This window comes from Triturus cristatus, chromosome 9 (genome assembly GCF_964204655.1).
Source record: "Triturus cristatus chromosome 9, aTriCri1.1, whole genome shotgun sequence".
NCBI classification, from domain to species: domain Eukaryota; kingdom Metazoa; phylum Chordata; class Amphibia; order Caudata; family Salamandridae; genus Triturus; species Triturus cristatus.
This window is the reverse complement of record NC_140592.1, coordinates 1,189,898,918-1,189,916,939: the sequence shown is the minus strand read 5'-3', so window position 1 is coordinate 1,189,916,939 and position 18,022 is coordinate 1,189,898,918. Positions and strand designations below refer to the sequence as shown.

Genomic DNA, 18,022 nt, shown 5'->3' with positions numbered 1-18,022 from the left:
ACAGTCCCTCTTCAGGAAAGAGGTATACAAAGTACTGGCCAAGAAACAGGCATGTAGGAAAGGCTAAATACGAATGGAAAGTACATCTAACTATAAAAATAAGTCATTGTCATCTTGTGTATCTCTGCAATCTGGCGTTGGTCAATGCCTCAAAAAGTTTGAACCTTCAGGAGTTGTATCAGTTTGCTATTGGTGCAGTCAAATATTAAAAGCGAATGGGTTAAGGACGGTGTGGGAAATTGGTTTATGAGTAATTTCGTGGTCATATTTAGTGTATTCGTATGTGGGAGAATAGATGTATGTTGGGAAGGGGGATTCAGAGTGATGGGAAAAGATGTATTTACCAAGAAATTGAAGATATTTTTACTAGGCCATATATAGGGTAAAAATGTAAAAAATCAGATGGATGGACAGAGAAATAACTTTTTAAGTGCCATAATTATGTAAGGTGGACCACACAGAGATCACATTATCATTAAAATAAACTTCTCCATTGTACGAGAACAAGGACATGTTGATAAGTGTTACGTTGTTTTTTAAAATACGCCCTAATTGTGCAAAAACTATTTCTAAACCCCTATTATGTGTAGTTGATATTATTGTTTTAATACTTTGCGGAGTACCTTTATGAGTCCAATGAATATCTTAGTTGCTCAGAACACCCCTTTGGCACTTGAATAGGTGCAGAGTAAATTTAAAGCCAATACCTCTTTGCTAACTACTTTTCTTACAGAGTTTAATGTAAAAATCCATAGACTTTCATGTTGTCTTAAAAACAATCAATTCACGATAACCAATCCGTGGAAGTTTAGGGATATGGTCAATTTAAAAAACAAGGTATAGGTTCTGGCACAGTAATGGATTATGTTCCACTAAGAGGAGTCTAGCATCAACTTTATTGATAGTTTCATAATGTTCCTGAATCCAATCCTTGCTTTCAATGGGTATATTGTACTTCCCACATAAGTTTTGTTGCAGGGGCAAATAACGAGATACCCCACGCATGCGATGTTGTGTGTAATGCAATATTGATAATTCCCAATTTGTAGATGGAATACAAATGACATTTATAGAAGTCGTTGGATTTTGGCTGCTTAAAAGATTATAACATCAATAAGCCCAACTATGCATTCAACTTCACGTGCCAAACAAAAAACAAAGTCCCTGAAATCAATCTCATTTCAAAATGATGCTTTTGGAGACATAATAACAAACATATGAGTCGCGGACTTGCTCGCCCTTGCCATTTTCACCAATAAAATAAACGAATGGGTTAAGGCCAGTACATAAGATACATTTGGAGCCCTAGGGAGAAGTTTTAAACATTCTACTGCCCACTGTGAATGCCTCTCGCTCAATGGTACTACAATTTCTCAAACTCAGTGGTGCAAATATCGGTGCTCTATTTCCCTCTGACTAATTGGCTAAGAATAGTACCTATTCCAACCGAACTGACGTCCACTATAGTAATGCACTGAACACTGGACAAATATGGTGTGAATCCAGGGGCATGCACAGTAAATTGCTTAATTTCTTTCACCCTTTGCTTTCAGTCTCATCACAAAACATACCAACGCTTTCTGCAGTAGTCTCTCAACAGTAACAGTGGCAAAGCAGGCGAAAAATCCAGAATAACCTCACACAACCCGAAGAAAGAACAAACTTTGCCCTTAGTCTTACGATGTGGAATATCTTTTAGGAATTTCAACGTACAGAGCCCAGAGGAAGAGGAGCCAGCACTGAAAAGATATCCAACTGTCCATGGCATCACGGGCATGGGGATTATGAAATGTCGGTACGAGATATGCTACAGTGCATGAATCAGCATGAGGCATACACTATAATAAAATTACAGTTGTAAATCCCATTAACAATAGGGTTATGTTCTTGCTCCTGTAGAGGCATTTCACATTGATATATTATTTTCTTATGGATGCCTACTATAGGAAGCATCGGTCCATTACACAAGATTCCAAAACTGGTAATTCACTGCTATGAAGTAGCAACAGTTGATAACAAAACTCATTACTCGCTGTTGCTACGTCATGAAGGGCTTCCAGGCTGGCTGGCAGGACCTCTGAGAGCCTGTCAGTGCAGCGCTGCTTGAATGCTTTGCCTGGAGCAGAAAGCACAGCTGGAGGAGGGAGAGCAAACACAGGGAAGGTGATGGGAGTTGATTAAGGTAAGGTATTTTTTTCACATTTGGGACAGGGAGGAGAGGCCATAATATGTATGGCTCCCCCATTACTCCTCTGTTTCAGCCTAGCAGCTATAAACAGAGGTAGATGATTTTGAGGGCCATTCATACCATAAAACTGTAGGTGGGTAACTTCGAGTTATGGGGATGTTTTGCATCTCAGGGTTATAAATTACAGTGTTGTGATACTGTGTGCTAGGACCCTTGCAGTGATGGGTGGACTCAACAGAGAAATTACGTAACTTACTGGGAGGAGTGAAGGTGTGGTTATAAAAGGGTACGACGTAATGAGTGCAGTGTGTGATCGTACGCTGAGGAATAAAGACATCTGTTACAGAGCTCCGTGTGTGGCGTATTCATTTGCATGCTCCTGGGCTGGGGTGGATGCTACAAATGACTATATCATTTAGAACCCCTTGGTTCTATTTCAAAATGATACTCTTAGGTACTCACAGTTACCCAGTTATAATTCTATACATTATATTATTTACCTTATATATTATGATAAACCTTTTTAAATTGGGCTCTAATCTTGTAATATTTTTGTCCAAAGAGGTCATTATTGTAAAACATTCAATATTTATCAGTGGCCGTGGATTCTTAGCATTGATCAGAGGCGGGTCTCATTATAGGAGCGGTTGGAGGTCCCTGGTCAGGAGTTCTTTGCTGATGCTGAGGTCCTGCCCACCTGTCAGGGCTGCAAGAAGAGGCTGAAGTAAATCCAGGTAGTTTCAGGAGAGCAGTGCTTGTTGAAATGCAGACCGCAGCGTGTGGTAGGTGTTCCCTGCCTTAAAATACCAAGGTTCATTAACAGGAAGGGTTTCTAATGGCCATTTTAGGAGCATCCAAACAGGGAATGAGTGGTGTAATCTCTCATTAGGAACGGGCTTACCCTCCGCCCTATATATATAGCTGAAAGCTGGAGCTCGGACCCTCTAATCTCACAGCAGGATTTACATGATTACAACCATTTCAGGCCTGCTAAGCCCTTTTAAAATCTGAGGCCTGCCTCTTTTGTGGGGACAAAAACACAAAAGAGGTACGGCGTTAGCGTGCCAGGGCCTCTGACGCTGCACACACAGAGCACTGAAATCTGAAAGCAGCTTAGTCATGGGATGTGGATAAGGGAGCCAGCAAGATAGCTCAGTGGGTTGAGATCCCGCTGAGGAAGACTGTGGGCGGCCTTCACCGCACAGACTCAGCTTTGGTATCAGTTCCAGGTCAGGTTTAGGACTTCAAGCGAGTTGGGGTGATGATAACCGGGGCTTTAAGTGGGCCGGGTCCTGCCGGTGCTCAGCACTGGCAGTTCTAAAAAGCAGGTGCTGAGAAGGGTCCCTATTGGGCTATCCACTTTGCCCCTCACCCTCAGAGTGAAAAAAAATCTTAACTCAGCAGCAGTACCACCCTTCACTGCCTGCGATGTAACTTCAAAGAGACTCGTTTTAGTTCTTTCACAGTCTCATTATTTCAGACCGGAAGCATATTATAAACAACAAAGTCATAGTGGTTGCTTATTTATCTTATGCAACTAACAACCATTGACAAAGCCAACAGTCCTGGCTTGTTGTAGGCATAATGTTACTTGTATTATATAGCTGGATACAATGACAGAAGGGGCAAAATACCAGTCGAGAAACAGACCTCGTTGAGCATAGAGTTATAGCTTAAGTGTTTTTAAGCCACACCCTTAATTACATCAGCCAGGACCCTTTGAGAGTTCCCTCCCCCCGCCAGTTTTTTCATCCCACTTAAAGCTCTGATCATACCGTCTGGTATTGACAATGCGTGGGTGCTACAAGTTTGTAAACAGTGGAAACTAGGCACAAAAGTTTTGCTTGTAACTGATCAAAACTGCAAACAAATTACCCTAATGCAAAAGCAATTTATACAAGATCAGAGGTCTCATCTTTGTAAGCATGGCCAGAAGAACCACTACATGCCTATCACTGATGCACTATGCTCCTTATATTATGCCCTTTGCAAGGTGATGCTCAAGTTTACTGTGTCCTGTTACATGATGTGCCCTTTCTGAAAGGTGGTGTGCACCACAACTCCTGTGCATGCGGATGTATGTGGTACCTTCTGTTAAAGATGGCGCGGTGTTGTTCTCCTTGTCCTAAGACATTCTTCCTCTGCGCCCCCAGGCAGGCGCACAACGCCCATTGGGCTCAAAGGGCTTGAGGCCCCCCGTCGTGTGTCAGCTTGGCTGAGACAGCTTCTACTTCACAGGTCTTTAAAAGACCATTTACTTGTTAATGAGGCTTTGTTGTGTTTTCACCTCTTCTTCGAGCCCCTGCTCCCACTCTGCATATTGCTGAAAGAATCAGCCCCCCCACCCGAAATTTTTAGTAGAAACCCCCCCCCCTCCCCCCCCCGAAATGTGGCTCTAGCTGCACCTCTGCCACCAGGTATGCGCTGCCCCTGATCAGTGCGATAAACGCTGCGCCACTGTGCAAGGTGATTCATGACTGCGAATGCTGTGCCCTTGTGCACAGTGGTGTGCGTTTTTCCCCTATGATATACGTTGAACACCTGCGCTTAGTGAAGTATGCTTACACAGTGAAGCTAGCTGATCCGTCTGTAGATGGTAAGGCATTATGTCTGCTGTAGAAGGTGATAGTGTGACGCTCCTTTGCAGAGTGGTACAAGTTGTGCTTCCAGTTTATGTTGAGGACCTGGCTTGGCAGTTCGGGCTAGACTGTTCCCATGAGGCACAGGGTCAAGACTGATTTGCATATGGCTGGGTTCAAACTGGAAAGGCATGGTGAGCAAAAAAACAAGCAAAAAAACGATGGATTTAGGCCCAGATCTCTGTACTGGGGTGAATGTATGACATTGTTCTACATTCTGTCCATTAACTGTTGTTTTTGCATTTGTCACCCCGAGTGGGAACGATATGCCCAGACGTGGGTCCCGTGCTCTCCATGCCACTGGAATCAAGCTATCCAGGCTGAAGAAGGGTGAAACCCCGAAACTGGTCCTAGGATGCTTGTTTACAGTCCAGGGAGGACCAGGCTTGGCAGTTCGGGCTGGACTGTTCCCATGAGGCACACGGTCAAGACTGATTTGCATAAGGCTGGGTTCAAACTGGAAAGGCATGGTGAGCAAAAAAACGATGGATTTAGGCCCAGATCTCTGTACTGGGGTGAATGTATGACATTGTTCTGCATTTTGTCCATCAACTGTTGTTTTTGCTCCAGTTTATGTTGATGCATATGTGCCCTCTGAACAAAAAGGTACATTTTCCACCCTTGTGCACATTGGTGCATATTGTTCGACTGTGCAGCTTAGGCCTGGTGCAAGGCACTGCATATGGTGCTCAGGGCAATGCACTTAAAAACCCTAGTTTATTGGTGCATGATGTGACCCTTTGCAGCCAAGTGCAAATCACTCTTGACACTGCTCCAGTTGGAACAGTCCAGCCCGAAGAACTGCGAGGCCAGACCACTGGCGTAACAAAACTTGAGGGGGCCCTGCAAGGTCCGTGGAGGGGCCCCGCGGGCTCAATCAGGAGTTCTCCGGCCAGAGTGCTGTGCTGAGGGGGCTCCCTGGTGCTTGGAGCCCCCCTGCACCGCAGGGGCTGCAGGGGCCTGTGTTACGCCCCTGGGCCAGGCCATTCCTGAACCGGAACACAAGCGACCCAGGACTGACGGGGTTCTTTGGTCACGTGCAGCTTGGTTCCGGTAGGACACTGAGCACAGGACCCACGCATGGGCTTCTTTGCACAGCTGAAACTCCAGTGCTGTGCAAGACGGTGTATGCAGGATGGTCTGCACTGTGCCTTAGCTGCACAGTGGTTCATGCTGTGCCCCTTGTGTAGGGTGGGGTATGATGTGTGCATGTGCAGGGTGATGCACGATGGGCGTCTGTGCAGAAAGATACAGAGAGCTGTGCAGGGAGGTTTAGTTTAGCTATTTACAAGGCAATGTGTTTAGTGCAGGGTAATGTATTAAACAACCAGTGTAACTTGAAGCACACTGCACTTCGGTGCAGGTTGGTGTAGTTGTGGCCCCTGTGCCTGGAGGCATATGCTGTGAACCTTTGGCAGGATGGTGAATACTGTGCCACATCGGTTTAGTGGTGCATATTGTGCCCATGTTGTGCATGTGTGCCTGGTGATGCAAGGTGTGACCTTCTGCAGAGTAGTGCAGTGTGGGAACTGCATTGTGTCTTTAGGAAGGGCAATGCATTCAACAACCTGTGTGAGGTGTCCCAGGGCCCGTCTGAGCAGGGTGACACAAGCTGTGTACACGACCCTTGAACGCACACCAAGGTAAACTAACAGTACAGGGTACACAACCCCTCAACACACCCCTAGGCAAAACACAGCACGGGGTACACGACCCTTCAACGCCCACCTATGTGAAATAACGGTACAGGGTACACAACCCCTCAACACGCCCCTAGGCAAAACACAGCACAGGGTGCATGACCCCTCAACGCACACCTAGGTAAGTCAATAGCACAGGGTACACAACCCATAAACGCACCCCTAGGTAAAACACAGGATACACAACCCGAAAAGAAACGGAATGCCGCAAAGTTACTCACTAATAAGACCAGACACCCAAGCATCGCACAATAAACATAGGCTAGAAATTAATGATAGCCACATGACAAGAGCCACAACACACCCAGTAAAAACATGGCATACTTGGCAGCAAACTAAGCAAAATAGAGCATGACGTATAACACCCATGGCAGCAAAGTTGAACAAGAATCACTGATGCAGCCCTGATGAGCGATATTTCACCCAAACCCATTGTAGAAGTAGAATTAGAACAACTTCACCTTTATGCTCCTTCCATTATCGGGATGGAAACGGAAATTAAAACATGCCGATGACTGTTGTAGTACTCCGACACCCACTCGCAGTTGAACAGTTCCAGACGGCCACAGCACTTCACTCCTTGCAGAGTATAGTGATCTGGACAAAACACAGGGCAGGGCACTCATGTTCCCCTTCCATTGCATCGTAGGTCCCGGCGATGCACGCTGTAGTCAACAAAACTGTACTCATGTTCTTCGCCATATCGGAGCTTTTCAGTTACACCTATTAGAGCGTCCAATTATTGAAGTAGTCCTCAGTTTGCTGAAAAGGCTACAGTATCATTTCAGCAAGTCTGTTGTTAGCGTCCATGGTGTTTTATGAAATTTACTTCAGTATTATTGGACAGCGAGATGCAAAACCACTAGAGCACCACAATAAGGAATGCGGCAACTCTGACAAACACTCTTCGCCGCAGGCCTTTCCGGCAGCCGCTGCAGCTCCCGCTAACAGCAGCCTGAAGAGCAACCTCGGGCAGCCAAGATGGCGGCGTGCAGGGGAGACCGGTGTTGGATGGTTCACAGCGAGTGCGTGCTCACTCAACGTCGTGGGACAGCTCGCGTTCCAAGAGGTCAGCGATGACTACACAAGAGCTTCACGCAACATAAGAGACTACGGTAAGGTGTGCGTGCTCCGGCCATTAATGATAGTCTGGCGGTCTGCAGCCGATTCAAATGCCGCATAGGGTGATGGCAAACGGACCACAATTCCCAGATAATAGTTAAAGAGCCACCCACCAATATAAAACGGTGGACACTCGGTTTGCCATTGAAAATTACCCGAACAGCTTCCGATGTCGAAAATAAAGTCAGTGTTGACACTGGATGCCGCTGCTGTCTCCTCAAAGGTGTCTCCTCAGGCACAGACTCTCGAAGTGCTCACAGCAAGTCACACCACCTTGGTAGTGCCTGTTCAACTACACCTCCAGCACCTGTTGATGGAGTCTGTTAAAATACACAGCCAGTTACTGCAGATGAAGCCAGTTCAATAAATGTGCACTTTAAATGTAGTAACACAACAGGGAAAACAGGAATCCAGCACCATGTTGTAGCCACAAGTTCATAAGATCCCTCGATGTAAGAAAGGTCAAACGCCCCAGGCAGGCTGTCCAGGTGGTAAAGGACACAGGTGGGGCTAGAGGGGGCGTTATTTTGCTTCAAGCTTCTTTTCCTCAAGTTTCCAGTACAGTTCATTTTTCAGGACACATAGGTTTTTTCTCCAAATCGTCACCATTGATGTAATCCAAAAGAAGACCAAAGGTAGCCATGAAGTAGGTCGTAGGTAAGATGTTTATTATGCTTAGTTACAGGATGGTAAGTAAGATAATAGGGTCAGCAGTTAAGCCCCACCAGGAGCAGCACCCTGGCTGCTTGGCCCACACACTGCAACTGTCTCTCTTTCAACCACACCAGGTACTCCAGCATTTCACCATTCCACACACATCACATTCATACTGGCTGAGCAGCAGGGAACAGATAGCTAAGGGAGAGGATGGAAAGCAACATTACAAGTTACAACACTGAGCTTTCTGTACAGCGTGATCCACACGGTGCCCATGGGCAGATTCGTGCATGTTGTGGCCTCTGTAGAGTGGTGAATGCTCTGCCTGCCCTGTGTGCAGGGTGATGAAATATACATTTTTTGCAGTATGGTCAGTATTTTAGCACAATGGATAGTGCGCCGCCTGTACAAAGCACGCCCTATGTAGAGGGATACAATGTTTTCACTGTGCAGGATGATGCAGGCAGTGCATTCTTTGCAGCGTGTACTAAAGTCCTCGTGCAGGCAGGTGATACGTGCCTTGTTACCCGTACAGTGTTCGCATACTGTGCCTCCTCTTGCAGGACGGTGCAGTCTATCTAAATTATGCATGCAGTGCTTCCTGTCCCGCGCATTGCAAGGTATGGTGTTCGGCTGTGCGGTGCACTCTATCTATGGTGGTGAGTTATGTATGCAGTGCTTCCTGGCTGTCCCGTGCATGGCAAGGTATGGTGCTCTGCTGTGCGGTGCACTCTATCTATGGTGGTGAGTTATGTATGCAGTGCTTCCTGTCCCGTGCATGGCAAGGTATGGTGCTCGGCTGTGCGGTGCACTCTATCTATGGTGGGAGTTATGTATGCCGTTCTTCCTGGCTGTCCCGTGCATGGCAAGGTATGGTGCTCTGCTGTGCGGTGCACTCTATCTATGGTGGGAGTTATGTATGCCGTGCTTCCTGTCCCGCGCATTGCAAGGTATGGTGCTCGGCCAGGGCCGGCTTTAGTGCTTGTGGCGCCCTGTGCGACAATGTTTGTTGGCGCCCCCCCAATGACCACCTCCACCACGGATTCTCTCACTAGCACCCTTTAACAGTGACCAAGTCTCCATAACCACACTCTCTCAGATGCATTGAATTAGTTATATAGCACCACTCATACCAGTGTAGGGTGTCCGAGCACTTTGAATCACATGCACATTACACAGAGACAATCAATCATACGTGTGTAAATCAGTGTATAGGAAATGTTATTTAAGTCAAAGGACTAAAAGTGTAGGAGTCACATGTCATCCATACTGGTAGGCAGTATAGTTTAAGAGTGCTTGGTGTGGAGAAGCACAAACTCAGAGTCGAAAAAGAAGCAGCATAGTTGGGAGTTTTCTTTAATAATAATCGATTTCTAGCCAAATTAACCCTTCTTGCAACATTAATCAATGTTCTAATAATGTATACTTTGCAGTGTGTATGCAGTTCTAGGATTAAAGTTAATAGCTAACTATTCTATATTAGGACTTTAAGTTATAAATTGCAAATAACAAAAGGATGCCTCTTTTGAAAGCAGTAACCTGCTGATCTGTTTACATCATACGCACTCTGTAATCTACTTGGTACACGTTCTTTGCAGCAGGCATATTAACCCTCTGCACTAACTTCACCTAAGTCAAAACCTCAACTATACAAAATGCTGATCTCTCCCCAGGAAGATAATTAATCACACGAGTTATCTTGACATTTATTGGAGGCCTGGTAATTGCCAGGGGGAAAGAAACGCTGCAGCAGGTGCTTCAAAAGCATAATAAACTTTAAAACACAGCGCCCCCAGGAAGCCAGCACCCCATGCGGTGGCACCGGTCGCACCGCCCTAAAGCCGGCCCTGTGCTCGGCTGTGCGGTGCACTCTATCTATGGTGGTGAGTTATGTATGCAGTGCTTCCTGTCCCGTGCATGGCAAGGTATGGTGCTCGGCTGTGCGGTGCACTCTATCTATGGTGGTGAGTTATGTATGCCGTGCTTCCTGTCCCGTGCATGGCAAGGTATGGTGCTCTGCTGTGCGGTGCACTCTATCTATGGTGGTGAGTTATGTATGCAGTGCTTCCTGTCCCGTGCATGGCAAGGTATGGTGCTCTGCTGTGCGGTGCACTCTATCTATGGTGGTGAGTTATGTATGCAGTGCTTCCTGTCCCGTGCATGGCAAGGTATGGTGCACTCTATCTATGATGGTGAGTTATGTATGCAGTGCTTCCTGGCTTCCCGTGCATGGCAAGGTATGGTGCTCGGCTGTGCGGTGTGCTGATGCATCAAAGAAGCGGTCCTTATGCCCACAGATGCACGCTATGGCAACCTGTGCAGGATGGTGCCCTCTCTGCTCGGCGGTGGCTGCTGGGCGCGCGCACAGAGAATGAATGAAGCGCTCTGCACTCTGTGTGTACAAAGTGCGTCACTGGGCAGGCTCAGGAACGGAGTAAGCTTAAAAGCAGCAGCACTGACCTGATATAGGGCGCCGCGAGGAGGAGCAGGGCGAAGGGCGCGAGCAGCAGAGCCCAGCAGGCTTCCATCGTTCCAAGCCCGGGCACAGACTGCACGGGCAGAGCCTAGGAGGGGACACAGCTCCGCTGACAGGGGGCGCGGTAGCGCAGGGCATCACGGGACTTGTAGTGCAGTCACACCAGGAAGAGCAGAAACGCAAACATCAGAGGAGTATGCGTGAAAGGAACACGTGGTCCTCGTTCTTAACTTAATACAACAAGCGGAGGAGAGGTTCATTTCATGACGCATTTCAACTTTCTTGTTAAAAAGATCGGAGAGAATAGGGTTGACAACGAATACAGGAAATGTAAACAAAATATAAGCATGAGCAGCAGGCGCGCAACGCCCATTGGGCTCAAAGGCATTCAGCCTCCCCCTGTTGTGTGGCTTCCCGGGCGCACACAGCCGCACCCGAGTACTTCACAGGTCTTTAATAGACCAATTGCTTGTTAATAAGGCTTTGTTGTTTTTTCACCCCTTCTTAAGAGTCCCTGCACCCGAGCAGCTCTCTGCAGCTGTGTAAACTGAGGGAATGCATGTGATACCGACCACGAGGGATGCTAAAATGCAAACCGTAGACCCGTGAGGGTGTAAAGAAAGTAAACTCCCTAGTGAATGCGAGCACTTGTTCCGTGTAGCCACAAACACTCTCAAAAACGTTGTTTGGTTTAAAAATCCCGCAACCAGACACCGCGTTTCTAAGAGGTTCGAATTGCCTATTCGTTATCTGAGTCTGCCCTGGCGCCCGCAGTGTGCCCTTGAAGGGCGGGCCTCTAGTGCCAGCAAGGCACCAGCCCACCCCCCTTCTCCTAAGTATGTGAACCCCTCGGGGAGGAGTCCCCCTGCTCTGGCAGCCAGGGGCTGCGGCGCGTAGGACGCGTCACTTCCGGGGCGTGAGGAACGGGGGGGGGGGGGGGGGGGGGTATATAGGCCTTGCTTGCACAGGTTAGCCATACCCTTTACCCTCGTTTCGGAGGAGAGGAGGTTTTTGCGGTTACTGCCTCCAAGGGGCTTTTGATGTTTGGTTATCGTAGCACAGCAAATGTTGATGGTCGGGTGGGGAAACACAGACGTGCCTGATGGTGCCGGGGGGGGGGGGGGGCACAGTGATTGATTAACACCTTCTCTCTGTGGGCAATGCACAGCCTTCTTCAGGATGCGTGGGGGGCTCTGGCACATTTAACACGGCATTTTGAAGGTTTGAGGTCAGGAGTGCCTACTCGGGCACAACAGCACATGCGATAGTATTAGCAGCTGCCCTTGGTAGAAACTTCTTTGGGGGCCACTGTTTGGAACAGCGTTGAATTTGATACAGTCCAGCTCTTTATGCCCACCTTGGGAAGGTTACTGACAGTGCACGGACACACCCTTCCAATTTCTAAATGAGTTTGCATACAATATTCAGTGATGGTGGCGTGTTTTCAACACGGCAACACAGCAGCAGCTCACTATTATGACTGAAAATAATTGGTGACTCTTCCACTTAGCATATAGGAGGTTCTTTTTCGAGCAAAAAAAAACCTTTTAGTGATGTTGTAAGTGTGGACCACATGGCCCAAGCAGCGCATGGTGCAGCGTTGCGGGTAGGCATACCGGGGTCGGTAATCGGAGCGCTGTGGGTCGGTAGTGCGACCGTTGATGTTAGTTTCGCTCCCACAGGTTTAGAGGAATTCAAAGAAACTAGTTCTTGGTTTAAAGCATTCAAGAAGGCTATTAAGGGATCATTTTCAACATGCTCTGGTACCCCTATAGGTGTCGATTGTCCCATGACTTCAGCTTTGCGAGTATAAACTCCTGAGAAGTTGCCTCGGTTCACTGGTCTACATTTAATTAACGTTCATGGCTGCAGTGCCAGAGTTTTCATTATCCGTCAGGTTCAGGTATAGCACGCCACCAGTCAAGGTCACATGACCGCAGATTATGCGAAGGCAGGTAAAGAAAGCACCTTCTTTGGGGTTCCCTCTTATAGCAAGAGCCTTTGGACCGCGGGGTGCTGTTACAGTTGATATGCCTCCTTTTAAGTCACTTGGCACTCTGTCATGATTATCGAGTTCATATAGAAGGGACAGGTTGTCTAGTATCGGTTACCGCTCTACAATGCCCCAGATAAACTGCTTCTATGGTTTCGTCTGGCCATGGGTGGGTTTCACACACACTTACCTGTTTTACAGGGGGGTATGGTTGATTTCCGTTGATTGGTGGTGTTGCTTAGTGTAATGGTCCCACTTGCGGTTGAGCTTGCTATTCATTGAAGGCGTTGTTCAGGGGTGGATCCTTCAGCGGTGCCTTGGTGAGTGACTTGCGCAGGTGGTTGGGTTTGTGGGGCCTTTCCTTTGGAGTTGGGATGTTCGGTGTATACCTCGGTGTCCTATTTGGCGCCTGGGTGGCGTGCGCCGTGACAATTCTGTTTTGTATTATTGCATTGAGCGAAGATTTCGCTGCTTGTGCCAACAAGGTCCTTTGGCACCAGGAGTTATGCATGTGGCACTTATCAATGTCTTATTGATGTATGTGCTACTGATGACAAATGGTAAAATGGCTGTCGGTTTTGGCCGGAGCTCGGCAAGTATGGTTTCATCTTTCTCACCTAACACTTGTGCATTATCGGCCAGAAGCCAAGTATACTTCACGGGGCTCTGCTTACACCAAAAAGGGCCAAGATCACACTAAGCACAGGAGGAGAGTGCGGTGTCAGTTATATATGACTAACTATGAGAAATATGCCAGAGGTAGCGTATATGACATCACAGACGTGATCAGTGATATTATCATGTTCCATCCTTTGTCCCTATATAGACAAAAGTTACGGACAGGCTCTGTTTTGCAAAGAATAGATATTTTGTCTCCGCATGTGCCTCTTTCGCAGTACAGCGAGGTCAATTTTGTCTCCAACGCGGGGATGGTGCGCCACTATTCCGTTTCCAAAGTGCTTCCGCTTTTGGCACCTGGATTACGTGCAGGTGACCTGTCTGGCTGTTGCGGAAGTTGATTAGTGTAATGGTCCCGTTTGAGCTTGCTATTCTTCGAAGGGAGACATTTAATGAATGTTCAACACGTTAAGGTGACAGTTCCACCAGTTCGGAATAGAAGCATTTTCAATATGCTACGCAGGGAAGCCAGAATTGTGGCTTCAGTTATCTTATACAACTAACACGCATTGTTAAAGCCAAGGGTACTGGCGTGTAGTAGGTACTGTGGTTTTGTAGTATATATCCGGAGGCAATGTCAGAAGCCGCAAAATAACAGTCTGCCTTTGCCAACGGCCCAATGATGAGAAAGTATAATTTTACACTTACTCAAGGAATTTCAACGCAGAGAGGCACTGCAAAATACTGAGACTGCATTGTGCAATTGGATACAAGGGCCTTCATGGGGAACACCTGGCGGCACCATATAGAAGCAGGTACCATGTACACTGGGTGGGCATTCCCCTGCAGCCAAGGGCCGGTATCAGTTAGCTTCAGTTAAGACATATTCACCCGCGCTTTAACCAGGGCAGCAGGCGGGTGGTGGTAGTTGTCAGCTAACAAGTGTGCTGTGGCGCGGAAATGTTTGGTAAGCACTGCATTAGTGCCAATGGCGACAGGGTATTTTTGACCTTTTGGTGTCCCAAAATTCAGGAAAGGGCAGGTATTTCCACACAACTTTCCCCTCTGTTTCCACAGACTTGTCTGCCCCCCAGGTTATCCTCGGCGGGCTAGAGCCAGACAATGGAAGGGGCATCTTTTGGGACTGGGGTCCCTAACACATGGATAATCAAGCGCTGGGGTAGAGGTACCATGAAAGGCATGGTCACTACTGGGGTTGCCCCCAAGTTCTGGGGTCAAACTGGGCGGGAGCATTAAGTCTTCAGTCCTGGGGTAGCATCCAACAACCCTTCGATCCACGTAAGGGCAGTTAGCGACAGTTAAGTATCAGCAAGTGGGTAACATACACTGGTTAGTCAGCGACATCATGCTCCGGGGGCATGCGCGCTTGACAAATACAAAGCTGCAACCAGAAGGGTGCCAAGTGGCATAACCAGTAAAGAGTTTTAAGAGGTGTGTCTCTGGCGTTACAGCTGGGTGGAGCCAGGCCCATGTAAAGGTATGCCCGGGGAAAAAATGGTGTGCTCCTTTAGGTTCCCATGACCTAGGCGGTGTGTGGCATCTCCCACATCAAATGTTAGGCACTAGATTACAGACAGTGCGCCCTGTACCGAATCAGACAGATTCTCTAAGCGGGTATGCCTAGGGGGCTTCACCAGAGGGAGCTGAGCAGTTGAAATTCCTATAAGAATATGGGATGCAGGGCAGGTGCGGGGGTGCAGCCGTGCTCAATGGTCATACACCTGTTATGAACATCCCTGTGCGCATTGATTTAGCGGCAGCCAGTGTGATCAGCAAATAGGTGGGGCATCGTGAGCCAGGGTGTCTGAAACTGTCCCGCCCTGAGTGGGACGGGTCTGAGTCATGTGACGCAGTGGAACTTTGTGGTGTGAGGTGTATGTGCTTGGCACAACTTCACAACATATAGGGCGTTTTTTTTCTTCAGACACTAGCTGACCCAAGCTAACGTCTAGGGCTATTGGGATATGGATGGGGTATCGATAACCAGTAGGGATGCTCCCTTCCATCTAGATTTGCAGGAGACTCTAGACAGGAGAGCTAGCGGGCAAGACTATAGCTATTTTGGTGGGGGGCTCTGGCGGCGACGGTGGCCGCCTCCAGAGCTGTGGCGGAGTTACAGGGCGATCTGGAAGCAAATGGGTACCAAAGGGTACCTCTGCACGGCACCATAGGGGGTGCCAGAGCCCAGGAGCCTCATGGGAGGTTCCTGGAAAACCGTGTCGGCGCCCCGTTAGTCCTTCGGGCGGTTGTGGGCCTGAACAACCGGGGGTTTGCCTTGCTACGCGCCGCCCTGAAAGGGGCGTGAGTAATAAGGGACCGTGATCCGGGAAGGGGCAGCACAGAGGGGGTTCGCCCCTGTGCTGCTTGGCCCAGATGGTTGCCTGCCCTTGGATCACCCATAAGATAACCCACCATATTACATAACGGTGTATGTTATAAACCTGCAGCAGTTTTTTACCCAAACAGAATTTGTGTGGTGTGTTTTGTTTATGCATAGAACATGCATGCTATTGTGGGGGGGGGAGTGTTGCCTCCTGCTGGTGCTATATATTTTGGTCACTGCTCTCGGGCAGGTTGCTCTGATCAAATGTAAGGTCCAATATTTCCCGCCATTTGAGCCTAGTTCAAGTACATGGAGGCACACGTAAACAAATGATGGTGTTTCCAGTTCGTGGCAGTCAGTGTTTAGCTGTTTTTGGGTAACCCCCACAAAAGCTAGGCCTATCTGGGTACTGTACATTCGTTCCTCTAGCCAACCGGCAGCCAGGATTTATCTGTGAGTGCAGTGTCTGCTTTGGGGTCCCTCCACACTTAATTTTGCAGCTCCCCTACGTTTAGCATCCCAAGGCTTACTTGGGGGCATCATTTGTGACTGGGAGGGGGGTGGCGTTATTCCCCGAAGTCAGCCACCTTCTTGCCGCCATCCTCTCTGCCACGCTTTATCCTCCTCCTTTCCAGAGAGTGCCTTCTAGTTATGAGGTATGTTCTGTTGAGCCTGTTCGCACCAGGGCTCCCTTCTATCGCTTCCTTGGCGCACACTCTTAGCACTTCACCTGGTAAGGCCACTTTCTGTACGGGGTGAGGTGAGGACTACTTGCAGGTGTGGTGTCCTGTCTTTTCCCACGCATTTAATGATATCCAGGCCAGTCCAGAATTCGAGCCCTTGGTGGAAACCCACTAATCTATTCTTAAATCATGGAATGCGTGCAGTGAACATTCTCCGACCTGTGCGCATTAGCTGTGGGATGGGCCGAGCTCCCTGTTGCATTGCTTGCTGGAATGAACTGTGTGTAGTCTACACGTCAGCTTTGAATCTTCATAAAATAGCTCAGAGGTTTTATATGCATGCAACCTGCAGGTCACAGCTGTGAATTCTAGTCAGAGAGCTCGTTTCTTGCGGATACATAGGTAACCTGGAGGTCACAACTTCTCGTTTTTGTTCGGAAGCTGAGTGGGTTATGCTCGCACTGTAAAGTCTTGCATGTTACTAACAAGGCATATGCACTGCTTGATTACTTTGCGGGGGCTTCGTCCGGCCCCGTGTTATAGCAAATGTAGCACATTTTTGGGTGTGGGGGCCGGACCAGATGCCCTTCTTTTATGCTTCGTGTTACTCCACAAAGGTCTTTGGACCTGAGTACAACACCCTTATTGTATGTGATCCAGCAAGAGAGCAGGGCGCATATTTCAGTCCTTGGGGCATATTTACAAGGGCATTATCACCGCTTTAGTGGCACTTTTTGCCATTGAAGCGGCGATAATTTCATCGCCCTATTAGCAAGGTGGCGCTAAAAAGCATTAGCGCATGTTAGCTGCCATTCACTAATGAGATGCAAAGTAAGCGTACCTTCCTGTATCACCATGACAAAAGGTCACGAACAGGACATCGCGTTATTTACAACGCGGCCCCGGAACCACGAAGCAATGATGAAAGCCGCGCTAACCGTGGTTTTCGCAGGATCCTTAACGCTTGGTCAAAACTTGACTTAGGCATGTTTTGAATGGGAGGTGGATTGTTTGGTTACGACCACACTCCCCTATTATCAAGCTTTTCATTAGCGTGTGAAATCATCGCTCGATTTCACACGCTAATGATGAATATCGCCGTCTATCGCAGGTTTGTACATCGCCTGTGAGCAAGACGTTGTAAATACGGCGCTAACACGGCGATGTAAACCAGTGTTAGGCGTCAATATTCAAAATCGCGCTAAGCGTGATTTATGATGTTTATCGCGAAGCGTTGATAATATCCCCCCTTGAGTGCTAACTCAAACTCATCTTTCAGAGGGCGATACAACGAACACAGTTTGTGTTGTGGTCTATAGAAATGGTTGAACATGTGGTCTATTTTCTTTAAAACATGAATACAAAGTTGGACAAAAAAAATCAGCATTCATCACATTCCACACATCCATACATAACAATGATTATTAGCAAATTAATAATAAAAAGAAAATTCATGATGCAAAGTAATAATTTAGATAAATAAAATGGCCGTTCTTGGTGTAATTATGTACCTAAGTCTATGTTTATACAATAAATAAAAAGAGAGAGGACTAGGGAAGGTTCTCTTTTCTTTTGCTCTTTTACTGCATAAAGGGCTTCATT

General features: G+C 47.7%; 1 protein-coding gene across 2 annotated transcripts in view; it reads right to left on the bottom strand.

Moving 5' to 3' along the window:
- The window catches only part of LOC146799610 (retinol dehydrogenase 12-like), a 143,796-nt gene extending 132,861 nt beyond the window's left edge, over positions 1-10,935 (bottom strand). Inside the window, exon 1 of one of the 2 annotated variants that reach the window (XM_085627196.1) lies at positions 10,767-10,935. In XM_085627196.1, coding sequence (XP_085483322.1) covers positions 10,767-10,920 — 154 coding nt within the window. In that variant the 5' untranslated portion in view covers positions 10,921-10,935. The remainder of the gene's footprint in view (positions 1-10,766) is intronic. The other variant, XM_085627195.1, reaches the window with a different exon arrangement.
- Between the last annotated feature and the right edge of the window lie 7,087 nt (positions 10,936-18,022).